Genomic DNA, 27,134 nt, shown 5'->3' with positions numbered 1-27,134 from the left:
GATGTTGAGCATTCTTTCATGTGTTTGTTGGCAGTCTGTATATATACTTTGGAGAAATGTCTATTTAGGTCTTCTGCCCATTTTTGGATTGGGTTGTTTGTTTTTTAGTTATTGAGCTGCATGAACTGCTTACAAATTTTGGAGATTAATCCTTTGTCAGTTGCTTCATTTGCAAATATTTTCTCCCATTCTGAGGGTAGTCTTTTGGTGTTGTTTATGGTTTCCTTTGCTGTGCAAAACCTTTTAAGTTTTATTAGGTCCCATTTGTTTATTTTTGGTTTTATTTCCATTCCTCTAGGAGGTGGGTCAAAAAGGATCTTGCTGTGATTTCTGTCATCGAGTGTTCTGCCTATGTTTTCCTCTAAGAGTTTGATAGTTTCTGGCCTTACATTTAGGTCTTTAATCCATTTTGAGCTTATTTTTGTGTATGGTGTTAGGGAGTGATCTAATCTCATACTTTTACATGTAGCTGTCCAGTTTTCCCAGCACCACTTATTGAAGAGGCTGTCCTTTCTCCACTGTACATTCCTGCCTCCTTTATGAAAGATAAGGTGACCATATGTGCATGGGTTTATCTCTGGGCTTTCTATCCTGTTCCATTGACCTATTTTTCTGTTTTTGTGCCAGTACCATACTGTCTTGATTACTGTAGCTTTGTAGTATAGTCTGAAGTCAGGGAGCCTGATTCCTCCAGCTCCGTTTTTCTTTCTCAAATTGCTTTGGCTATTCGGGGTCTTTTGTGTTTCCATACAAATTGTGAAATTTTTTGTTCTAGTTCTGTGAAAAATGCCAGTGGTAGTTTGATAGGGATTGCACTAAATCTGTAGATTGCTTTGGATAGTAGAGTCATTTTCACAATGTTGCTTCTTCCAATTCAAGAACATGGTATATCTCTCCATCTGTTGGGATCATCTTTAATTTCTTTCATCAGTGTCTTATAGTTTTCTGCATACAGCTCTTTTGTCTCCTTAGGTAGGTTTATTCCTAGATATTTTATTCTTTTTGTTGCAGTGGTTAATGGGAGTGTTTTCTTGATTTCACTTTCAGATTTTTCATCATTAGTGTATAGGAATGTGAGACATTTCTGTTCATTAATTTTGCATCCTGCTACTTTACCAAATTCATTGATTAGCTCTAGTAGTTTTCTGGTAGCATCTTTAGGATTCTCTATGTATAGTATCATGTCATCTGCAAACAGTGACAGCTTTACTTCTCCTTTTCCAGTTTGGATTCCTTTTATTTCCTTTTCTTCTCTGATTGCTGTGGCTAAAACTTCCAAAACTATGTTGAATAATAGTGGTGAGAGTGGGCAACCTTGTCTTGTTCCTGATCTTAGTGGAAATGCTTTCATTTTTTCACCATTGAGGATGATGTTGTCTGTGGGTTTGTCATATATGGCCTTTATTATGTTGAGGAAAGTTCCCTCTATGCCTAGTTTCTGCAAGGTTTTTATCAGAAATGGGTGTTGAATTTTGTTGAAAGCTTTCTCTGCATCTATTGAGATGATCATATGGTTTTTTTCCTTCAGTTTGTTAATATGGTGTATCATGTTAATTGATTTGCATATATTGAAGAATCCTTGCATTCCTGGAATAAACCCCACTTGATCATGGTGTATGATCCTTTTAATGTGCTGTTGGATTCTGTTTGCTTGTATTTTGTTGAGGATTTTTGCATCTATGTTCATCAGTGATATTGGCCTGTAGTTTTCTTTCTTTGTGACATCCTTGTCTGGTTTTGATATCAGAGTGATGGTGGCCTCGTAGAATGAGTTTCGGAGTGTTCCTCCCTCTGCTATATTTTGGAAGAGTTTGAGAAGGATAGGTGTTAGCTCTTCTCTAAATGTTTGATAGAATTCGCCTGTGAAGCCATCTGGTCCTGGGCTTTTGTTTGTTGGAAGATTTTTAATCACACTTTCAATTTCAGTGCTTGTGATTAGTCTGTTCATATTTTCTATTTCTTCGTGATTCAGTCTTGGCAGGTTGTGCATTTCTAAGAATTTGTCCATTTCTTCCCGGTTTTCCATTTTATTGGCATAGAGTTGCTTGTAGTAATCTCTCATGATCTTTTGTATTTCTGCAGTGTCAGTTGTTACTTCTCCTTTTTCATTTCTAATTCTATTGATTTGAGTCTTCTCCCTTTTTTTCTTGATGAGTCTGGCTAATGGTTTATCAATTTTGTTTATCTTCTCAAAGAACCAGCTTTTAGTTTTATTGATCTTTGCTATCATTTCCTTCATTTCTTTTTCATTTATTTCTGATCTGATTTTTATGATTTCTTTCCTTCTGCTAACTTTGGGGTTTTTTGGTTCTTCTTTCTCTAATTGCTTTAGGTGCAAGGTTAGTTTGTTTATTCGAGATGTTTCCTATTTCTTAAGGTAGGATTGTATTGCTATAAACTTCCCTCTTAGAACTGCTTTTGCTGCATCCCATAGGTTTTGGGTCGTCGTGTCTCCACTTTCATTTGTTTCTAGGTATTTTTTTTATTTCCTGTTTGATTTCTTCAGTGATCACTTCGTTATTAAGTAGTGTATTGTTTAGCCTCCATGTGTTTGTATTTTTTACAGATCTTTTCCTGTAATTGATATCTAGTCTCATAGGGTTGTGTTTGAAAAAGATACTTGACAAAATTTCAATTTTCTTACATTTATCAAGGCTTGATGTGTGACCCAGGATATGATCTACCCTGGAGAATGTTCCATGAGCACTTGAGAAAAATGTGTATTCTGTTGCTTTTGGATGGAATTTCCTATAAATATCAATTAAGTTCATCTTGTTTAATGTATCATTTAAAGCTTGTGTTGCCTTATTTATTTTCATTTTGGACGATCTGTCCATTGGTGAAAGCCAGGTGTTAAAGTCCCCTACTATGAATGTGTTACTGTCAATTTCCCCTTTTATGGCTGTTAGTATTTGCCTTATATACTGAGGTGCTCCTATGTTGGGTGCATAAATATTTACAATTGTTATATCTTCTTCCTGGATCGATCCCTTGATCATTATGCAGTGTCCTTCTTTGTCTCTTCCAATAGTCTCTATTTTAAAGTCTATTTTGTCTGATATGAGAATTGCTACTCCAGCTTTCTTTTGGTTTCCATTTGCATGGAATAGCTTTTTCCATTCCCTTACTTTCAGTCTGTATGTGTCTCTAGGTCTGAAATGGGTCTCCTGTAGACAGCATATATATGGGTCTTATTTTTGTATCCATTCAGCCAATCTGTGTCTTTTGGTGGGAGCATTTAGTCCATTTACATTTAAGGTAATTATCGATATGTATGTTCCTATTCCCATTTTCTTAATTGTTTTCTGTTCGTTATTGTAGGTCTTTTCCTTCTCTTGTGTTTCTTGCCTAGAGAAGTTCCTTTAGCATTTGTTGTAAAGCTGGTTTGGTGGTGCTGAACTCTCTCAGCTTTTGCTTGTCTGTAAAGATTTTAATTTCTCCATCAAATCTAAATGAGATCCTTGCTGGGTAGAGTAATCTTGGTTGCAGGTTTTTCTCCTTCATCACTTTAAATATGTCCTGCTGGTCCCTTCTGGCTTGCAGAGTTTCTGCTGAAAGATCAGCTGTTAACCTTATGGGGATTCCCTTGTGTGTTATTTGTTGTTTTTCCCTTGCTGCTTTTAATATGTTTTCTTTGTATTTAATTTTTGACAGTTTGATTAATATGTGTCTTGGCATATTTTCCTTGGATTTATCCTGTATGGGACTCTCTGTGCTTCCTGGACTTGATTAACTATTTCCTTTCCCATATTAGGGAAGTTTTCAACTATAATCTCTTCAAATATTTTCTCAGTCCCTTTCTTTTTCTCTTCTTCTTCTGGAACCCCTATAATTCGAATGTTGGTGCGTTTAGTGTTGTCTCAGAGGTCTCTGAGACTGTCCTCAGTTCTTTTCATTCTTTTTTCTTTATTCTGCTCTGCAGTAGTTATTTCCACTATTTTATCTTCCAGGTCACTTATACATTCTTCTGCCTCAGTTATTCTGCTATTGATCCCATCTGGAGTATTTTAATTTCATTTATTGTGTTGTTCATCATTGCTTGTTTCATCTTTAGTTCTTCTAGGTCCTTGTTAAATGTTTCTTACATTCTGTCTATTCTATTTCCAAGATTTTGGATCATCTTTACTATCATTATTCTAAATTCTTTTTCAGGTAGACTCCCTATTTCCTCTTCATTTGTTAGGGCTGGTGGGTTTTTATCTTGCTCCTTCATCTGCTGTGTGTTTTTCTGTCTTCTCATTTTGCTTATCTTACTGTGTTTGGGGTCTCCGTTTTGCAGGCTGCAAGTTCGTAGTTCACGTTGTTTTTGGTGTCTGTTCCCAGTGGCTCAAGTTGCTTCAGTGGGTTGTGTAGGCTTCCTGGTGGAGGCGACTAGTGCCTGTGTTTTGGTGGATGAGGCTAGATCTTGTCTTTCTGTTGGGCAGGTCCACGTCTGGTGGTGTGTTTTGGGGTGTCTGTGGACTTATGATTTTAAGCAGCCTCTCTGCTAATGGGTGGGGTTGTGTTCCTTTCTTGCTAGTTGTTGGCATAGGGTGTCCAGCACTGTAGCTTGCTGCTCGTTGAGTTAAGCTGGGTGCTGGTGTTGAGATGGAGATCTCTGAGAGATTTTGACCGTTTGATATTATGTGGAGCTGGGAGGTCTCTTGTGGACCAGTGTCCTGAAGTTGGCTTTCCCACCTCAGAGGCACAGCACTGACTCCTGGCTGCCTCACTAAGAGCGTTTCATCCACATGGCTCCGAATAAAAGGGAGAAAAAGTAGAAAGGAAGGAAGGAAGAAAGGAAGAAAGAAAGGAGGGAGGGAAGGAAGGAAAGAAGATAAAATAAAGTTATTAAAATAAAAAATAATTATTAAGAAAAAAATTTTTTTAAAAAAGAAAAAGAAAATGGATGGATAGAACCCTAGGACAAATGGTGGAAGCAAAGCTATACAGACAAAATCTCACACAGAAGCATACACATACACACTCACCAGAAGAGGAAAAGGGGAAAAAATAATAAATCTTGCTCTCAAAGTCCACCTCCTCAATTTGGGATGATTCGTTGTCTATTCATGTATTCCACAGATGCAGGGTACATCAAGTTGATTGTGGAGCTTTAATCCGCTGCTTCTGAGGCTGCTGGGAGAGATTTCCCTTTCTCTTCTTTGTTCTCACAGCTCCCAGGGCTCAGCTTCGGATTTGGCCCCGCCTCTGCGTGTAGGTCGCTCGAGGGCGTCTGTTCTTCGCTCAGACAGGACGGGGTTAAAGGAGCAGCTGCTTCGGGCACTCTGGCTCACTCAGGCTGGGGGAAAGGAGGGGCACGGAGTGCGGTGCGAGCCTGCGGTGGCAGAGGCCAGCGTGACGTTGCACCAGCCTGAGGCCCGCCGTGCATTCTCCCGGGGAAGTTGTCCCTGGATCACGGGGCCCTGGCAGTGGTGGGCTGCACAGACTCCCCGGAAGGGGGGTGTGGATAGTGACCTGTGCTCGTACACAGGCTTCTTGGTGGCAGCAGCAGCGGTCTTAGCGTCTCGTGCCCGTCTCTGTGGTCCGCGCTGTTAGCTGCAGCTCGCGCCCGTCTCTGGAGCTCCTTTAAACAGCGCTCTTAATCTCCTCTCCTCGCGCACCAGGAAACCAAGAGGGAAGAAAACGTCTCTTGCCTCTTTGGCAGATCCAGACTTTTCCCCGGATTCCCTCCCGGCTAGCTGTGGTGCACTAACCCCCTGCAGGCTGTGTTCACGCCGCCAGCCCCAGTCCTCTCCCTGTGCTCCAACCGAAGCCCGAGCCTCAGCTCCCAGCCCCTCCCGCCCCGGTGGGTCAGCAGACAAGCCTCTCGGGCTGGTGAGTGCCGGTCAGCATCTATCCTCTGTGCGGGAATCTCTCCACTTACCTTCCGCACCCCTGATTCTGTGCTCCCCTCCGCGGCTCCAAAGCTTCCCCCCTCCGCCACCCGCAGTCTCCGCCCGCGAAGGGGCTTCCTAGAGTGTGGAAACCTTTCCTCCTTCACAGCTCCCTCCACTGGTGTAGGTCCCATCCCTATTCTTTTGTCTCTGTTTATTGTTTTTTCTTTTGCCCTACCCAGGTACGTGGGGACTTGCTTGCCTTTTGGGAGGTCTGAGGTCTTCTGCCCACGTTCAGTAGGTGTTCTGTAGGAGTTGTTCCACGTGTAGATGTATTTCTGGTGTATCTGTGGGGAGGAAGGTAATCTCCGTGTGTTACTCTTCTGCCATCTTCCTGACCTCTAAGGAGAAATCTTCATAAGCCATAATTCTTTCTGAGTTAAAGGCTAGTAAAGCATTTTAACTTTCTGCTGCCCTTAACTTAATAAATGTCACATACAGTCCCACTTGCCATAATCATGGGTATTTAAAATGGAAAATCTATTTCATTTGTGTAAGATTTCAGTCTGTGACTTTAAAAACCTCATAAGACCTCTTAGACTATGTGTGTATGCCTGACTTTATGTCTCAGTACTCTGAAGTTTCACCTCTTGTCAATGAAAACTGACGTCAGTGAAGTAATTGGCTCTTCTTCTGCGTAGGTACCCTGACATGCCCACCGCAGCTGATGTTGTGAACGCTTTAGATCAACAGGCACTTGCATCCATCCTGAGAACATACGGGGAGGAGAAGCACGCCAAGAAAATCGCTTCAGCAATCGTTCAGGCACGCAGCATCTACCCCATCACCAGAACCCAGCAGCTTGCCAGCATCGTTGCAGGTACCCTCATTAATTCTGAACCGTGTCTGAGAGAAGAAAAAAAAAAAAAAAAAATATATATATATATATATACATACATACACACACACACACACACATCTATGTGTATATATATATATATATATATGAATTACCCCAAACTCCCAGAGGGATTCATTTGTACTTGAAATCATGCAGGATAGAATCTTGCCTATCCTTCTCTTATGCCACCTTTCTTTGGATTTGCAAGCTTCCCCCCTCCAACACCTCTCCCCCACACAATTTTTAAAAATATACTGTAGTTTGCTGATTAGTTTAATAATAGAAAATTTTTGTGCATGAGGTGATTTATCATTTGTGCCTACCAAGGTAAAACATGGAATGACAAGAGCAGAAGAATTTCTCTATCCATTACAGTGGTTGATAAGCATCCTGTATAAGATATGACATTACCTCTCTTAGTTTCACATTTCTGCATTTTAATATTTTGGGCAAAAGGAGAATTGCATTGCCCAACTGCTAAAATAAAATCCAGTGACTCATACATCTATTCTAAACAACCAGCTAACAAAGGGTATGTGATGTATAGGTTATTCCACTTTGTGAATGCTAACTAAATCAGCCTGAGGGGCTTATTGAAACATTTCATCTTTTCTGCTGTTCACCACCATAAACCTCTTGAACCTAAGTATAGCTAGGAGGTGCTTTATTATAGCCTTTCTGTCTGAAGCCAAAGTTGTTTCACAGCTGTGTTCCATGATGAAAGTTTTCAAGGCAAAAATATAACTCCTGAAGTTATTTAACAGAATTCCAGTGGTAAATTCTTCATCTTGTTGGACCATCTGAAACTCTACATCATTTTTATTTACCAAATGTAATAAGATTTTTTTTAGTAGTTCCTATTAAGTTACTTTAAGTAGCTAAAGATGTAGAAAAAAGGAATATTTGTATAGCTTGTAAAAGGAATGTAATATTAGTTGCCTCTATCTTATTATCATACATAGTTTAAGGAATAAGACTTAATTATAAATTCACTCAGATTGAGATTTAGAGGTCATGTAGCAACTATTTTATAACAATTTAATAAAACTATATTCTATTTAGTTATTAAGAGTTGACCAAGTCTTTAATTTTTTAAGCTGCATACCTCAAGGCCTCAAAGCCCTTCCAACTTACCACTGATATTCCTGTAGGAAGGTACGAGTAAAATCTTGCAGGTTATGTGAGCATAAAATATTACATGATTTTCTTCCCCAAAACGTTTATCCTAGCAGGCTGACATCACATTCACCCTGTCTTCTGTCCCTTGCTTTCTTCCTACTCCATACTCACTAACACGTCTCCACCTTATCCTTTCTGTCATTCTTTAACTAGCTATGTTCTCTGTCTCCCATTTTGGAAAGAAGAGCAGTGAGAAGTCACATTTTTTTTTTTTAATTGATAAGAAAATCCAGAATTTTCTGTGCTGAAAATGAGGACCTGGGGTAGAGGGCATCCTAGAGATCATGAAGTCAAAAAGCCTCATCTGATAACTGAAGAAACTAAGGCTCAGGAAGGGTGAGCAATTTCCTCAAGAGTACAGTGGCAATTTCAATGCTAATCTAGAATTTGGAAGTTCATGAGTTTGAGGCATCATTAGGAATCTGCCTTTAAGAAATTAAGCTAACTTTTCTGTCTCAGAACCCTAATCTATAAACTTGGGGGAATAACACTGTGGTATTAGATAGAAATTATTTGAAGATGTAGAATAGGTACATAAGTATTTTCAGAAGGATTATGATGTGAAAGGCATATTAGGGCTATGAAAAATGATATACTAAAAATGAGAATTTTCATGTACGTGTAGATAAAACCCAATTTTTGTAAATGTCATTAAAAAATTGAGTTCTCTATAATGAATCCATTTTTAAGGCTCAAAGCAGCCCATTTTAATACAACTTTATTGATGATAATTCTTTGGAGAAGGGAAAAACAGAAAAGAATGGTTTTCCATTTTGTGCTTATTTATTCAAAAAATATCTTGGAAGAGGCTGCTATATACCAGGCATTTTACCAAGTACTGAAGGTAGAATGGGGAGCAAATCAGATAGAGCCTTTGTGTTCATGAAACTTACAGGCTAATAAGTAATGGAATAAAAACATGGGGTAATAAACTTGTACTTATAGTAGAAACACTCATTTTATTTTTAACATCTGTATTGGAGTATAATTGCTTTACAGTGGTGTGTTAGCTTCTGCTTTATAACAAAGTGAATCAGTTATACATATACATATGATCCCATATCTGTTCCCTCTTGCGTCTCCCTCCCTCCCACCCTCCCTATCCCACCCCTCTAGGTGGTCACAAAGCACCGAGCTGATCTTCCTGTGCTATGCAGCTGCTTCCCCCTAGCTATCTCTTATACATATGTCCATGCCACTCTCTCACTTTGTCACAGCTCACCCTTCCCCCTCCCCATATCCTCAAGTCCATTCTCTAGTAGGTCTGTGTCTTTATTCCTGTCTTACCCCTAGGTTCTTCATGACATTTTTTTTTTTTAGATTCCATATATATGTGTTAGCATATGGTATTTGTCTTTCTCTTTCTGACTTACTTCACTCTGTATGACAGACTCTAGGTCCATCCACCTCACTACAAATAACTCAATTTCGTTCCTTTTTATTGCTGAGTAATATTCCATTGTATATATGTGTCACATTTTGTTTATCCATTTATCTGTTGATGGACACTTAGGTTGCTTAAATGTCCTGGCTATTGTAAATAGAGCTGCAATGACCATTGTGATACATGACTCTTTTTGAATTATGGTTTTCTCAGGGTGTATGCCCAGTAGTGGGATTGCTGGGTTGTATGGTAGTTCTATATTTAGTTTTTTAAGGAACCTCCATACTGTTCTCCATAGTGGCTGTATCAATTTACATTTCCACCAACAGTGCAAGAGTGTTTCCTTTTCTCCACACTCTCTCCAGCATTTATTGTTTGTAGATTTTTTGATGATGCCATGGCATATATTCTATAAGCTCTAATTTTATTTTTATTAAAATGAAGTAAGAATTTAAAGATACTTACAAAGTAATCTGAATGAGCATATTTTCTAGATTTTCATTATTTTTGTCTTAATAATTACCTCACCCATATCTAATTGGATTGCATATTTATGTGACTCACCTTTATAAGGAAAGAGTTTCCAAAGTCTCCAACTTAGCATTCATGGAAACAGCAGCTGTCTTTCCTTTTGCATTCATATTTCACCAGTTCATGTGATATTTCATTGAACTATGTATTGACAATATAAGTGCTCTGGGCTGTAGGCATACAGTTCTTTTGGTGGGAGCACGACTATATGGAATTATAGATAGTGGAATACAATTTGTTTAGTAGAGAAAGGGATTAATCTGTCAAGTACATTAAATAGAAGTCTCTTAAGAGAGCTGCTTCATAAGGAAATACGGGAAGCAATGGAGGGCCCAAGAAGGTTTCTATATTAGTTCCATAGTACTGCTGTAACAAAGTACCACATACTAGGTGGCTTAAAACAACAGAAAGTTATTCTTCCACAGTTCTAGGGGCTAGAAGTCCCAAACCAAGGTATCAGCAGGGCTCTGGGGGAAGAGCTTCCTTGACTATTCCTAGTTTCTGGTGGTTGCCAGCAGTCCTTGGTATCCTTGGCTTGTAGATGCATCACTAAGTCTCTGCCTCCATCGTCACATGGTGTTCTCCCTGTTCATCTGTCTTTGTGTCCACATTTCCCTTATTATAAGGACACCAGTCATGTTTGATATAGGGCCCACCCTAATCCAGTATATACTCATCTTAATTTGATTGTATCTGCAAATTTCCTATTTCTAAATAAAGTCACACTCACTGGTTTCCAGTGGACATGAACTATGGGAGACACTGTTCAACCCCATACAGTTCCTAAGCAATATCTTTATTTAACAAACATGTATTTTAGCAGGCTATAATATGCAGTGATTATATTTGAATGTCTTTTCTGGTTCTTAATAAATTCATACTAAACATGTTCAATATTATCAAGCACTTTGGGAAATATGCCACTGTTCCTGACACATAGTAAAAGCCACGTATGGACAAAAATATAAATCACTTCCTTTGCTTTCAAAAAGCTAATCATCTATCAGAACAAGAAAGAGCACCACACTTGTAATCACAATATACTTAGTGGAATTATATAATAATTAAAGTGATTAAGCTGTATTTATAAAATCTAAAGCCTAGTGCCTTTTGCTAGCACAAATAACTACAGTTCTAGTATTCTTCCAGATCATGGGAGCTCCAGAAGACAGGTTTGGGGCTCTAGGATGGAATAGAACACTTACAACTACAACTACCATGACTTTCTTTGTAAATTACCAGTCAGCAGTTTGTAAGGTAATTCCAAAAACAACCTGAAGGACTTCACTGATTATATGCACTATTCAGAACTCCTAGCCAGGAATTTTCATATAAATAACATATATACAGTGTTGTATATAGTGTTCCCTTCACTAAAGTTCCCTACACCTACCCTTTCCTGTGGCTAATGTCAGCTCTTCCTTTTGAGATTAGTTGAAATGTCACTTCCTTTAGAAGTTTTTTCCAGTCCTACACAAATTAGTTGAGATTCTCTTCTTTTTGCTCCCATAGCACTGTATTAGCCTGTCACAGCATTTATGCTGTTCTTGTTGCTTGTTTACTATTTATCTTTTCCTCTATACCTATACTGTCCAGTACAATTGCCACTAGGCACTTGTGTCTGTGGAGCTCTTGAAATGTGGTTGCTCTAAATTGAGAGGTGCCATATATGCAAACTACACACCAGATTTTGAAGCTTAGTTTGAATAAAGAATTTAATTTTAAAATTTTAAAAAATTTTTATGTGCCTTTTATGTTGAAATGGAAACAGTGAATCTCCCATACCAAAATGGTCTAACAACATTAACACTAAAGTACTCAGGTAAATTAGAAAACACACATTTCCCTCCCTTATAATTTTGGGATACTCTGAAGAAAACTAATACTCTGATAAAATATTTTTACTAATAAGAATCTTTAAAGATGGGAAATGGTACATATAAAAATACTCAAGCTCCTCAGGAAAGAAATTTATGCACTTAATTTTGACAAAATGGCTGTGGTTTTAGATTTTGCAGAATTAATATATATCTGATTTGTGGAGGCTTAAAAATGGTATTGGTTCTGGATATCCCTTTGAATAACAAATTCTGATTATTTTCCTTAATAAGCTGTTCATATTTCATTAGAGCTATTCTGTATTCCATTTCTCTTTCAATTCTCTGGATACATCGAGGAAAAAAAAAGTCATTTAATATTAAATTCAGTAGGTGAAATGAAAGACTTCATTTAATTGTTTATGATTTTCAAAATGATTTAGAATTCATCCTAGATCAAAATAAATGTATGTGATAAACTTGAAAAAATAATAATCTTAACTATTAAATTAAATCTAGTTTAATGTGAAGATCTTAGTTCAAGTCCTGGTCCTACAGCTTGCTTTCTGTGTAAACTTGAACAGTTCTAGACCTTATCTTTCTCATCTTGAAATGGAAGTGAATAATACTTATGATGATGATCATTGTTATTTAGCAAACATAACCCTACTAATTATATTTTACTTAAATGAATATTGAAATTCACTTGCAGTTTCCAAGCTTATGCAAAAATCAAAGAAGTATACTGATCACTTTTCAGGTCATTGGGATTTAGATTCAAATTCACAAAATAGATAATTAATCCATTGATTATCAGTGACAGAAGGCTTATACTATCAATTTTTCAATGGGAAAAAGGCGACAGGAGGAAGCTTCTTAGATATATCTGATTCTTGTTGATTAAATGTATAGACATTATTCCCTGACTAAAACTTTTATGTAACCTTTATTCTGACTCATGTACTGGGTACATGGCCAGAGCTTAATGAATGCCTGTTGAACAAATAAATCAATAAAAAGATGTATATGTTCTCAGCCAGAGTAAAATAAAAATTCAGGAAAACAAATTGTAAGTTGTTAGGTGTTAAGAGTGGGAGACCTAAGCATCAAAGTCCTCAGTATCAGTTAAAGCAGCGTGAGGAATAGGTGAGACTCCCCAAGACATGGAATCAAAAATCCTGAAGTTCTATTTCTGGTTCTGCGATTTATTTGCTTTGTGGACTTAAATAAGTCACTTATCTTCTCTGATCCTTATTTTTTCATCTGGAAAAGAGGGATAACTAGTAACTGCTATGACCAATAAATGAGATGATATTTGGAAAGTTCTCTGAATTTTAAAGTGTAAATACACTGGTAAGCATTTTATTCTCTTCTCTATCCAGAACTAGGGTGATCCAGAGATCAAATAAGTGCACTAGTTAGAACCCTGAGTGTGGTCTTCTACCCTGGAATTCCTGTCCACAGCCAAGTAGTGTGATCTGTGATAGGCTGGTTGCTTCATTCCAAGCTGTTCTTCCCTTAGAGGTTATGTGAGTTTTAGAAAGAATAATCATCTTTTTCTGCATTGGTGAATATAAGGTGTATCTTTCCACAATAGCATTGATGGCTCATGCCTCAACTTGTGTTTGAAATCAGTATCTTTTCCCAGCAAAATTTTGTTAATTCAGAGAGAAACCTTTGAAATAAAAAAATAAAACATTCATTAAGAAATGGGCATTGCTATCAAATTTTAGTGGAACATAAACTTTTTCCTGATGAAGCTGATCAGACTAGTTTGACATCCCTTTTCTGTTTTAATAACCTGCATGTTGCTTCCTCCATCTTCCCCAAAGAGCATTCTTTGTATTAACGTTGCCATAATTAAGGAATAAATGAATATGTCAGAGTTCAATTACCACTCTAGTGGAGAACGGTATGGTCAAGCCTACAGCTGAATTTGGATGGCTTGCCAGTGAGTCATAGTTGTCATTGCTACTGCCTATGATAGTACACTTATTCTTCTGTCATTTTAAATTTCTTCAATTCAATCTGTTATATAGTGTGTGTATTGGTATGGTAACTTCATGCCAACTAACTTAGCAATGACATTTCATAAGTAAACTTATTTCTTTCTTTTTTAACTTAATTTATTTATTTTTTATACAACAGGTCGTTATTATTTATCTATTTTATACATATTAGTGTATATATGTCAATCCAATCTCCCAATTCATCCCAACACCACCCCACCCCCCGCTTTCCCCCCTTGGTGTCCATACATTTGTTCTCTACATGTATGTCTCTATTTCTGCCTTGCAAACCAGTTCATCTGTACCAGTTTTCTAGATTCCACATATATGTGTTAATATACGATATTTGTTTTTCTCTTTCTGACTTATTTCACTCTGAATGACAGTCTCTAGGTCCATCCATGTCTCTACAAATGACCCAATTTCGTTCCTTTGTATGGCTGAGTAATATTCCATTGTATATATGTACCACATCTTCTTTATCCATTCGACTATCAGTGGGCATTTAGATTGCTTCCATGAGCTGGCACTATTGTAAATAGTGCTGCAGTGAACATTGGGGTGCATGTGTCTTTTTGAATTACGGTTTTCTCTGGGTATATGCCCAGTTATGGGATTGCTGGGTCATATGGTAATTCTATTTTTAGTTTTTTAAGGAACCTCCATACTGTTCTCCATCGTGGCCATGTCAAGTTACATTCCCACCAACAGTGCAAAGAGGGTTCCCTTTTCTCCACACCCTCTCCAGCATTTGTTGTTTGTAGATTTTCTGATGATGCCCATTCTAACTGGTGTGAGGTGATACCTCATTGTAGTTTGGATTTGCATTTCTCTAATAATTAGTGATGTTGAGTAGATTTTCATGTGATTCTTGGCCATCTGTATGTCTTCTTTGGAGAAATGTCTATTTAGGCCTGCCCATTTTTGGATTGGGTTGTTTGTTTTTTTAAATATTGAGCTGCATGAGCTGTTTATATATTTTGGAGATTAATCCTTTGTCCATTGATTCATTAGCAAATATTTTCTCCCATTCTTAGGGTTGTCTTTTCATATTGTTTCTAGTTTCCTTTGCTGTCCAAAAGCTTTGAAGTTTCATTAGGTCCCATTTGTTTATTTTTGTTTTTATTTCCATTACTCTTGGAGGTGGATCAAAAAAGATCTTGCTGTGATTTATGTCAAAGAGTGTTCTTCCTATGTTTTCCTCTAAGAGTTTTATAGTGTCTGGTCTTACATTTAGGTCTCTAATCCATTTTGAGTTTATTTTTGTGTATGGTGTTAGGGAGTGTTCTAATTTCATTCTTTTACATGTAGCTATCCAGTTTTCCCAGCACCACTTATTGAAGAGACTGTCTTTTCTCCATTGTATATCCTTGCCTCCTTTGTCATAGATCAGTTGACCATAGGTGCGTGGGTTTACCTCTGGGCTTTCTATCTTGTTCCTTTGTTCTACATTTCTGTTTTTGTGCCAGTACCATATTGTCTTGATTACTGTAGCTTTGTAGTATAGTCTGAAGTCAGGGAGTCTGATTTCTCCAACTCCTTTTTTTTCCCTCAAGAATGATTTTGCTATTCAGGGTCTTTTGTGTCTCCATACAAATTTTAAGATTTTTTTGTTCTAGTTCTGTAAAAAAATGCCATTGGTAATTTGATACGGATTGCACTGAGTCTGTGGATTGCTTTGGGTAGTATAGTCATTTTCACAGTGTTGATTCTTGCAAACCAAGAACATGGTATCTCTCCATTGCTTTCTGTCATCTTTGATTTCTTTCATCAGTGTATTATAGTTTTCTGAGTACAGGTCTTTTACCTCCTTAGGTAGGTTTATTCCTAGGTATTTTATCCTTTTTGTTACAGAGGTGAATGGGATTGTTTCCTTAATTTCTCTTACAAATTTTTTATCATTAGTGTATAGGAAGGCAAGAGATTTCTGTGCATTAATTGCATCCTGCTACTTTACCAAATTCATTGATTAGCTCTAGTAGTTTTCTCATGGCATCTTTAGGATTCTTTGTGTATACTATCATGTCATCTGCAAACAGTGACAGTTTTACGTCTTCTTTTCCAATTGTATTCCTTTAATTTCTTTTTCTTCTCTGATTGCCATGGCTAGGACTTCCAAAACTATGTTGACTAATAGTAATGAGAGTGGACATCCTTGTCTTGCTCCTGATCTTAGAGGAAATGCTTTCAGTTTTTCACCATTCAGAATGATGTTTGCTGTGGGTCTGTCATATATGGCCTTTATTATGTTGAGGTAGGTTCCCTCTGTGCCCACTTTCTGGAGAGTTTTTATCATAAATGCATGTTGAATTTTGTCAAAAGCTTTTTCTGCATCTATTGAGATGATCATATAGTTTTTATTCTTCAATTTGTTACTATGGTGTATCACATTGATTGATTTGCATATATTGAAGAATCCTTGCATTCCTGGGATAAATCCCACCTGATCATGTTGTATGATCCTTTTAATATTTCATTGGATTCTGTTTGCTACTATTTTGTTGAGGAATTTTGCATCTATATTCATCAATGATATTGGTCTGTCATTTTCTTTTTTTGTAGTATCTTTATCTGGTTTTGGTATCAGGGTGATTGTGACTTCATAGAATGAGTTTGGGAGTGTTACTTTCTTTGCAATTTTTTGGAAGAGTTTGAGAAGGATGGTTGTTAGTGCTTCTCTAAATGTTTGATAGAATTCACCTGTGAAGCCCATCTGGTCCTGTACTTCTGTTTGCTGGAAGATTTTTAATCATAGTTTCAGTTTCTTTACTTGTGATAGGTCTGTTCATATTTTCTGTTTCTTCAGTCTTGGAAGGCTATACCTTTCTAAGAATTTGTCCATTTCTTCCAGGTTGTCCATTTTATTGGCATAGAGTTGCTTGTAGTAGTCTGTTATGATGCTTTGTATTTCTGCGGTGTCCATTGTAACTTCTTGTTTTTCATTTCTAATTCTTTTGATTTGAGTCTTCTTTCTCTTTTTCTTGATGATTGTGGCTAACGGTTTATCAATTTTGTTTATCTTCTCAAAGAACCAGCTTTTAGTTTTATTGATCTTTTCTGTTGTTTTCTTTGTTTCTATTTCATTTATTTCTGCTGTGATCTTTATGATTTCTTTCCTTCTACTAACTGGGTTTTGTTTGTTCTTCTTTCTCTAGTTCCTTTAGGTGTAAGGTTAGATTGTTTATTTCAGATTTTTCTTGTTTCTTGAGGTGAGCTTGAGTTGCTATAAACTTCCCTCTTAGAACTGCTTTTGCTGCCTCCCATAGGTTTTGGATTATTGTATTTTCATTTTAATTTGTCTCTAGGTATTTTTCAATTTCCTCTTTGATTTCTTCAATGATCTCTTTCTTATTTAGTTATTGTCTAGCCTCCATGTGTTTGTGTTTTTTGCATTTTTTCCCCTGTAATTTATTTCTAATCTCATAGCGTTGTAGTCGCAAAGGATGCTTGATATGATTTCAATTTTCTTAAACTTACCAAGGCTTGATTTGTGACCCAAGATGTGACCTATCCTGCAGAATGTTCCATGTGCACTTGAGAAGAAAATATGTTGTGCTATTTTCAGATGGAATGTCCTATAAATGTCTGTTAAATCTGTCTGGTCTATTGTCATTTAAGTTTATGTTTCCTTATTAATTTTCTGTCTGTATCATCTGTCCATTGGTGTAAGTGAGGTGTTAAAGTCCCCCACTATTATTGTGTTACTGTCGATTTTCTCTTTTATAGCTGTTAGCCGTTGCCTTATATATTGAGGTGCTCCTATGTTGGGTGCGTATATATTTATAATTGTTATATCTTCTTCTTGGATTGATCCCTTGATCATTACATAGTGTCCTTCCTTGTCTCTTGTAACATTCTTTATTTTAAAGACTCTTTTTTCTGATATTAGTATTGCTACTCCAGCTTTCTTTTGATTTCCATTTGCATGGAATATCTTTTTCCATCCTCTCACTTTCAGTCAGTATGTGTCCCTAGGTCTGAAGAGGTTCTCTTGTAGACAGTATATGTATGAGTCTTTTTTTTTGTATCCATTCAATGAGCCTGTGTGTTTTGGTTGGAGCATTAATTCATTCACATTCAAGGTAATTATCAATATATATGTTCCTATTACCATTTTCTTAATTGTGTTGGGTTTGTTTTTGTAGGTCCTTTTCTTCTCTTGTGTTTCCCACTTAGAAAAGTTCCTTTAGCATTTGTTGTAGAGCTGGTTTGGTGGTACTAAATTCTCTTATCTTTTGTTTGTCTGTAAAGCTTTGATTTCTCTGTGGAATCTGAGTGACATTCTTGCTGGGTCAAGTATTCTTGGTTGTAGGACTTCCTTTTCATCACTTTAAATATGTCATGCCACTTCCTTCTGGGTTGTAGAGTTTCTGCTGAGAAATCAGCTATCAACTTTATGCGAGTTCCCTTGTATGCTATTTTTTGTTTTTCCCTTGTTGCTTTTAACAATTTTTCTTTGTCTTTAATTGTTGTCAGTTTGATTAGTATGTGTCTCAGCATATTTCTCCTTGGGTTTATTCTGCCTGGAACTCTCTGCACTTCCTGGACTTGGGTCGCTGTTTCCTTTCCCACGTTAGGGAAGTTTTTGACTGTAATCTCTTCAAATATTTTCTTGGGTCCTTTCTCTCTCTCTTCTCCTTCTGGGACCCCTATAATACGAATGTTGATGCGTTTAACATTGTCCCAGAGGTCTCTTAGGCTGTCTTCATTCCTTTTCATTCTTTTTTCTTTATTCTGTTCCATGGCACTAAATTCTACCATTCTGTCTTGCAGGTCACTTACTGTTCTTCTTCCTCAGTTATTCTGTTATTGATTCCTTCTAGTGTATTTTTCATTTCAGTTATTGTATTGTTCATCTGTTTGTTTGTTCTTTAATTTTTCTAGGTGTTTGTTCTTTAATTCTTCTAGTTCTTTATTAAACATTTCTTGCATCTTCTCAATCTTTGCCACCATTCTTTTTCTGAGGTCCTGGATCATCTTCACTGTCATTATTCTGAATTCTTTTTCTGGAAGGTTGCCTATTTCCACTTCATTGAGTTGTTTTTCTGGGATTTTATCTTGTTCCTTCATCTGGTACACAGTCCTCTGCCTTTTCATTTTGTCTGTCTTTCTGTGAACGTGGTTTTCATTCCACAGGCTGCAGGATTATAGTTCTTCTTGCTTCTGCTGTCTGCCCTCTGGTGGATGAGGCTATCTAAGAGGCTTATGCAAGCTTCCTGTTGTGAGGGACTGCTGGTGGGTAGAGCTGGGTGTGGCTCTGGTGGACAGAGCTCAGTAAAACTTTAATCCATTTGTCTGCTGATGGGTGGAGCTGAGTTCCCTCCCTGTTGGTTGTTTGGCCTGAGGCAACCCAGCATTGTAGCTACAGGCCCTTTGGTGGGGCTAATAGCAGACTCCAGGAGGGCTCACACCAAGGAGTATTTCCCAGAGCTTTTGCTGCCAGTGTCCTTGTCCCCACGGTGAACCACAGCCACCCCCTGCCTCTGCAGGAGACCCTCCAACACTAGCGGGAGGTCTGGTTCAGTCTCCTATGGGGTCACTGCTCCTTCCCCTGGGTCCTGATGCACACACTACTTTGTGTGTGCCCTCCAAGAGTGGAGTCTCTGTTTCCCCCAGACCTGTCAAAGTCCCGCAGTCAAATCCAGCTAGCCTTCAACATCTGATTCTCTGGGAATTCCTCCTCCTGTTGCTGGAACCCCAGGTTGGGAAGCCTGACATGGGGCTCAGAACCTTCACTCCATTGGGTAGACTTCTGTGGTATACTTGTTCTCCAGTTTGTGTGTCACCCACCCAGCTGTTATGGGATTTGATTTCACTGTGATTGCACCTCTCCTACAGTCTCATTGCGGCTTCTCCTTTGTCTTTGGATGTGGGGTGTCTGTTTTGGTGAGTTCCAGTGTCTTCCTGTCGATAGTTGTTCAGCAGCTTGTTGTGATTCCAGTGCTCTCACAAGAGGGAGTGAGTGCATGTCTTTCTGTTCTGCCCAGTAAACTTATTTCTTATTTTAATAAGTAATCTTTCCAAGAGACATTCTGTACAAGAAGTCCAACTCAAAAGAGAATGAAATGACATGTGAAAAAAATAAAAAGAATGAATAAAACCTTAAAATCTTTCTCCTAAAAAATCTAGCTATCCTCAGTTTGAAGTACCAAGTAGGGAGCAGGAAATGCCAATCCCAAGTGACTGTGGCCCAACCATAATTTAATAGTAATAATGCTAGCTCACACTTTTTGAACAAGTACTAGTACTATCCTAAATTATTTTCCGGTGTTAACTCATTCCTCACAACTACCCATAAGGCAAGTACTGTTTTTATCCCCATTTTACAGATGAGGAACTGAAGCACAAAGAGGCTAGATAACTTGTCTCTTGTCAAGTGGAGCTGGAATTGAAAGCTAGTAATCTCACTCTAGACCCTGTGCTCTTATTTATGACACTACTCTAAATATCTTTCTTATGATTGAGGTACAGCATGAATTGCTGCTGGAGAATGCTAATAGCTCAGTCTTCCAAGATCTCACACACTCATATAGGAAAGCCATATAAGCAACTCACTCTGTCACCCTGTAATAAATACTATGTATAACAGAGTCAAGAACAAAAATGTATGGAAATCCAGAGAAGGGAGCAACTGATTTTGATGTGCTGAGAAGGTTTGAGTTATTGAGGGGAGGGTTTGGGTAGAAGTTATAGACAAAGAGATGCTTGAGTTGGGCCTTTTAGGGGGAGAGTGATGGCTGTTTATAGAAAAGACCCTGGCCCCCAGTAGAAACTTATTAATTACAGAAATGAAAAAAATCAATGAACAAATAAATGAAGAAGCAGGTAGGATTTCAGAGGGCTGTGAGGAATAGAAGACAGGCAATTGAGGGTCCTATCCCAGGACCCAACACACTTCAAATCCCTGGGATTCTCCATTATCTTGGGATCTTCTATCCTAAATGTGACCTTGAATTGGGTCAGATTCTTATTTTAGAATAACCAGGCCCTCTAGGTTTTCCTGATTATAGCTGAATTTCAAACTGCTTCTATGGGACAAGAGAAGAGAAATGCATCCTTTTACCTCATTACTCCATTTCTTATTATTTTATACCTTGTATGCTTCTGCAAGTGAAAATCAAAGTGATATGCTGGCATTATAGCAGTTTTCCCATTGATATTAATTTTGTAAGGATGCATATGTATAGCCTGGGCATTTTGTCCTTCTCTCTATTAATTTAAAAAAAGAAAAAGAAAAAAGAAGAGGAAGAGGAAGAAGAAGAAGAAATGTTATTTGTTCCTGTAACTAGTTATTGGGCAGTTTTAAGAATTTGGTGGTAAATACGAGAGCTCTCTATTTGAGAAACAAGATCAAGCAGTCTTATATATTAATTGTATTACCATTTTGTTTCTGAGATTGACATGATTCAGATGTTGTCTAGATATCTTGTAAGTATAATAACAAGTCTTTACTTCACCCCCAAAGTACTAAGAGGATCAACAGTGTGTAGCACCATTCCTAAAAGTAGTAGTTTCAGATGTCAGTGATTATATGTTGGGAATATTCTTTGAAGACAAGCATCTGTTTTCATTTTCAGAGTTTAAAATGTTCATATCATCTCAAAAGAATGTCAAAGAAAGAGAACCCCAAATGTTAATAGGTTGACAGAGATCAACGATTATATTTCTAGGGCTGGGAGGAGAAATAGTGAATGAAATAGTAGTTTTGATGTCCAAACTTTAATCATAATTAAAAATTAAGAATAATACTTCAAACTTATTTTCTGTGATATCTTTTGCTTTGTGCGAACATTGAGATATTATAGAATATTTGGAAAAGGTATTCCTTGAATTGAAAATACTAGGAATCTATACTAACTTTTCATATGTTCTTATCTTTCCCTCATCCCTTTATTTTTGTTATGAATATTAGCAGTTTTGCCATTTTCCAAACATTTTAATTTATTTTATCGCTTTATTGTTTGTGTGGCTATATGATGCTTCACATATTTTTTATTACTTGGAATCACTGCTACCATATTATAAACTGGAGAACAGATAATTTCCCTTTACATTTGTATGTAGTACCCATCTGCATATAGCACTCAGTAAGCAATAGGAAATATTTACTGACTTCCTACATTATTCTAATGTAAAATTATCCATTTAATAACTTTCTTATCACCTGGACTATTAACTCTATAAGAGCTAAGATTATATATATCTTCTTTATTGCCTGGTCCTCAAGACCTAATATAGTATTGGGCTCATAATACATGTTCAGTTAATATTTCTTGAATGAATAAATTAATGTCCATTTCTTTATAGTTTTTATGATGTTTAGAAAATAGGTGAGATTAGAGACAACTAATAGGAGTCTTATAACCAACTAATTTCTTCAGTATATAGACACTTTCTATTGTTAGGTAGACTCAGGCCTACAATGAAAAGAGAAACTACAATAATTTTTTTGTCACTTGTAATATCTTTCCTGTTCTCTAAAGGGTGAATTGGGTTCAATATGCCATACAATACTGGGTCAGTCTTCTATATTTTCAATTTCTTCATTAGCAAAGCAGAGAATTTGAACTAACATTGAGATGAGACATCTGTTTCATATATACATTATATATTAATTTAATCATCAGTGTTTGTTGTGAGTCCACTTTGTGCTAGGCACTAATGAAGTCACATGAATGATTAAGACAAAGCTTTCACCTTCTAAGAATTAACAAAAAAAAAAGATCTTTCCTAGTTAGTAGTCTTCACAGTTAGTGCTTATTTGGATATATCAACATGTTTACTTTTTTTTCCCTTAGCTACAATTCCCACTCCTTTCTGAGCAGTTCCCTTCTTACCCAAGTACATATTTTGAGATATTTCAGTGAAGATCTATGAGAGATACATTCTCATACTTTGTTTAAATCTGTCTTTATTTTGCCCTAACTTTTAAATGATAATTTAGTTGTGTATAGAATCAACAGGTTTATAGTTATTTTCACTTAATACTTTGAAGATATTATTCCATTGTCTCTTGACATCTATTATGGTTGAGGAAAAGTCTAATTGTCATTATTTTATAGTTGGTCCTTTTCTTTTTCTTGTTACCTTTCAGATTGTCCTGTCATTGATGTTTAATTGTGATGTGTTTGGTTGTGACTCAATTTTTATTGGTCATTAATGAAACAGAATGAACTTCTTTAATATTTCTTCAATCCTGGAAATATCAGACATTATTTCTTCCCATATTACTTTCTCTCATTCTCCCAGCTCCTATGCAACAGTTATTCACCATGTCACTCACATTTCCCATGTCTTTGTCTCTCTATGTTACAATCTAGGTAAGATTCTTTTCTGGCTCACTAAGTCTCTCTTAAGATATATCTAAGCTGCTGTTTAACCCATTTGTTGAATTCAGTAGTTGCTTCTTAAAGTTATAATTTTTTTCTAAGTACTCTTGTTCTTATTCTTTCATTATAGCCTTTATTGATTATTTAAAATCTTACTTTATTTTAAATATATAAATATATATAGTTATATCATATTCATGCTCATTTTTTCTGTTTTCTCCAGTTCTTCCTATTTTGTTTCATCTGCTGATTTTAGACACACACACACACACACACACACACACACACACACACACATCCCCTTTGGGAACCCTGCATGTGGTTTAATGCCTCCTTCTTCATTTCTTCCCTTCCTCTTTCCTACCCAATCACCTACCAGACAAACAAAAAGTGTCATGTTAGTAAGTTCTTTTAGGTTGCTGAAGTCAAAGACACATTTAAGCAAACTTAAGTAATAAAGGGTTGTTATTCTAAGCTTTGCCTGATAATTAAAAGGAATTGTTATAAGACTATTCATGTTAATAAGAAAGTTATCTAAGCTACATAGCTTGGTCTCTGAGAGACTAGAAGGATGACTCAGGAGCTGTTCAGGATACTACACAACTTCACTACTAGACTATCACATTGTAGTCTCAACAGGAAACATCTTTGGCTCTGTGCTCTCGTAAATTGTCATTATTTTGGTTTGGCTACTCTATCTCCAACTTCTATGATTAACTTTTTTTTAGGGTTACTAGTTTCTGCTTACTCAGACCTTTTAACCTAATTTTACCGCCTCATGTCTTCTACGTATAAATGCTTTTACTGTATGTTTTAGTAAACATACACTCATGTAATAGACGCCCCCTCAGAGTCATAATTATTGAAATAATGCTTCAAAGAAAAAGTAGTTCCTGAAAAAGTCCATAATTATTGGTAAGTTTTTTGTTTTTTTTGTGAGGGTGTTGCCTTTAAAAGAAAGGTTTATTTGTGTCTATTTGTCTTTTAACAAAAAAGGTCTATTTGGGAATTCCCTGGATGTCCAGTGGTTAGGGCTCTGCACTTCCACTGCAGGGGGCACGGGTTCGATTCCTGGTCAGGGAACTAAGATTCCGCATGCCACTCTGCACAGTCAAAGGAAAAAAAAAAGATCGATTTGTGTCTACCTATTGTAAACAAGTATTGAGAGATTCATTGTATAACTGTTGTATAACAGTTCTAGTGTGTCACCAAAGCATGATAAAATTTACAGTTTCCCAGAATTTCCAGTGGCAGTGAAATTGCTTCTCTGTCCAAGACAAATGGCCTTGTTTTGAGATCCTCCCACCTCCCACCAAATATAAGGCTACTTCTATTGAAAATTCTTTCCTTCTCTCTATAGTGTCAGCCTTAGCAGGTTCATCAGATAGAAAGATAGATAGACAGATAGATAGATAGATAGATACATAGTTAGTTACATAGATAGATACATAGATAGATAGACACATAGATAGATACATAGACAGACATGACTCTGGCTCAGATACATTTCTAAGCTCTACTCCCACATTTCCAGTAGCCTGCAGGACATTTCTACCTGAATTTCTTGTTAGTACCCCAATGTCAAAATGGATAATAGGGCAAATTAATTATTTTCTCCAACAAAACCTTTTTTCCTCCCTGTTTGTTGTGCTAATGGTAGTACCTGACTTCCATTCAGTTGCTGCCAACCAGCTGGCTGACCATGCAAATCTGGCTTTTGACTCATACTACCACTGATGACTAATGAGCCTCCTATTTAGACTGTTCTTGGTTCCCAACTAACTAGATTTCTTTCACGTTCTATACCTACCTAACTACCGCTAGCCCTAGTCCTGACCAGATTCTGCTTCATCTTTTACCATTCAGGGCCCAACTTACTTACTCTTCCATCTTTCCTTTACTAACACAGGTGTCATTCATTTGCATCTTTAACTCTTCTCATGCTATATTGTTCTTGTCCATTTCCTTGGGAATCTTGGAGTACCACTCCACCCCACCAAGGTCCAGATTTTTATCACCGCCCCCTGTCCAAATCTAAATTCCCTGACTCTTAATTCCCTACTCTGCCACTAATTGACTGTTATTCAAGACAAGTCGTTTTTCACTCTGGTCTCAGTTGTAAAGGGAGAGTGAATTAGACCTCCCAATCTCTAATGTTTTATGAAACTATAAAAGGCATTTTCCTAGCCTACAGCATGGAAACTTCAGAGATATCTTTGAATCATTTCTTTCTAAGCCCCCCACCCACAATTTTCCATGTGATCAGTTTTTAAATTCTGTCCTGATCCTGGCTCTTGATTCACTCCTTTCTCTTCCACCCCTGTCACTACCACTGTTTATCCCTTGTTTAGACTATTACAATAGCCTCCTTAAAGATCTACCTGCTTTCACTCTCCTCACTCAAATCCATCGGTTACACATATTTTGGAGTGTCTGCCCAGCCTACACCCTCCTTCCTTGCAACTGCATAGATTCCTACCAACTCCCAAGATAAAGAAAGGGTAGGACCTACATAACCATATTTACTCTACCAGGTTACCCCAGAAGCAGCTGATTAAAGAGTCATGGAAATTAGATACTTCTCTCAAAAATTTGAGCTGGAGGAACCTTCAAGATGGCAGAGGAGTAAGACGTGGAGATCACCTTCCTCCCCACAGATACATCAAAAATATATCTACATGTGGAACAACTCCTAAAGAACACCTACTGAATTCTGGCTAAAGACCTCAGACTTCCCAAAAGGCAAGAAAATACCCACATACCTGGGTAGGCAAAAGAAAAAACAGAAACAAAAGAATAGGGATGGGACCTGCACCTCTGGGAGGGAGCTGTGAAAGAGGAAAAGTTTCCACACACTAGGAAGCCACTTCACTGGCGGAGACAGAGGGTGAGCAGGGGGGAAACCGGAGCCACAGAGGAGAGCACAGCAAGAGGGGTACAGAGGGCAAAGCGGAGAGACTCCCGCACAGACGATCGGTGCCAACAGGAACTCACCAGCCTGAGATGCTTGTCTGCTAACCCACCAGGGTGGGTGGGGGCTGGGAGCTGAGACTTGGGCTTTGGAGGTCAGATCCCAGGGAGAGGACTGGGGTTGGCTGCATGAAGACAGCCTGAAGGGGGCTAGTGCACCACAGCTAGCTGGAAGGGAGTCTGGAAAGAACTCTGGACCTGCCGAAGAGGAAAGAGACCATTGTTTCGGGGTGCATGAGGAGAAGGGATTCCTTCCCCTTGTGCCCACAGAAGTCAGAGCACCACCTAAGTGAGCTCCAGGGACGGGCATGAGCTGCAGCTATCAGCTCATACCCCAGAGATGGGCATGAAAGGCTAACACAGCTGCTGCAGCCACCAAGAATCCCATGTGCAAGCACAGGTCACTACCCACATCCCCCCCACCCCAGCCCCCAGGAGCCTATGCAGAATGCCACTGCCAAGGTCCCAAGATCCAGGGACAACTTCCCCAGGAGAACATGCGGCACGCCTCAGGCTGTTGCAATCTCACGCTGGCCTCTGTTGCCACAGACTTGCCCTGCATTCCAGTTATGACTACCGTACCCATCCCTCTCCCCAGCCTGAAAGAGCAAGGAAGACCTAATCATCCGCTGCTTTGACCCCCCTCCTGTCTGGGTGGGTAGCAGACACCTGAGGGCAACCTACACGCTGAGGCAGGGCCAGAACCAAAACTGAACCCCAGGAGCTCTGCAAACAAAGAAGAGAATGGGAAATTTCTCCATGCAGCCTCAGGAGCAGCAGATTAAATTCCCACAATCAACTTGATATACCCTACATCCATGGAATACCTGAATAGGCAATGAATGTTCCCAAAATTGAAGCGGTGGACTTTGGGAGCAACTGTAGACTCGGGCTTGGCTGTCTGTTTGTTTCTGATTATCATGTTTATCTTAGTTAGTTTAGTTTAGTTTTTAGTGCTTGTTATCATTGGTAGATTTGTTTATTGGTTTGGTTCCTCTCTTTTTTCAATTATTATTTTTTAAATTTTATTATTATTCTTTTAATTTATTCTTTTTCTTCCGTTTTTTTCTTCCTTTTCTTCTGAGCTGTGTGGCTGACAGGGTCTTGTTTCTCCGGCCAGGTGTCAGGCCTGAGCCTCCAAGATAGGAGAGCTGAGTCCAGGGCAGTGGACCACCAGAGACCTCCCAGCCCCACATAA

At 37.9% G+C, this 27,134-nt stretch overlaps 1 protein-coding gene across 4 annotated transcripts in view; it reads left to right on the top strand.

Annotated features, from left to right (window-relative positions):
* Positions 1 to 27,134, top strand: part of METTL15 (methyltransferase 15, mitochondrial 12S rRNA N4-cytidine) — a 219,896-nt gene that overhangs the window by 148,962 nt on the left and 43,800 nt on the right. For all 4 annotated transcript variants that reach the window (XM_089915024.1, XM_022583727.2, XM_022583728.2 and 1 more), the window contains one exon: positions 6,518 to 6,696. In XM_089915024.1, coding sequence (XP_089771150.1) covers positions 6,518 to 6,696 — 179 coding nt within the window. The remainder of the gene's footprint in view (positions 1 to 6,517; positions 6,697 to 27,134) is intronic.

Source organism: Delphinapterus leucas, chromosome 7, assembly GCF_059928025.1.
Source record: "Delphinapterus leucas isolate spDelLeu-1000000601 "Yukka" chromosome 7, BTC_Dleu_Yukka2, whole genome shotgun sequence".
NCBI classification, from domain to species: domain Eukaryota; kingdom Metazoa; phylum Chordata; class Mammalia; order Artiodactyla; family Monodontidae; genus Delphinapterus; species Delphinapterus leucas.
The sequence above is the reverse complement of the archived record's forward strand: the minus strand, read 5'-3'. Positions and strand labels throughout refer to the sequence as shown.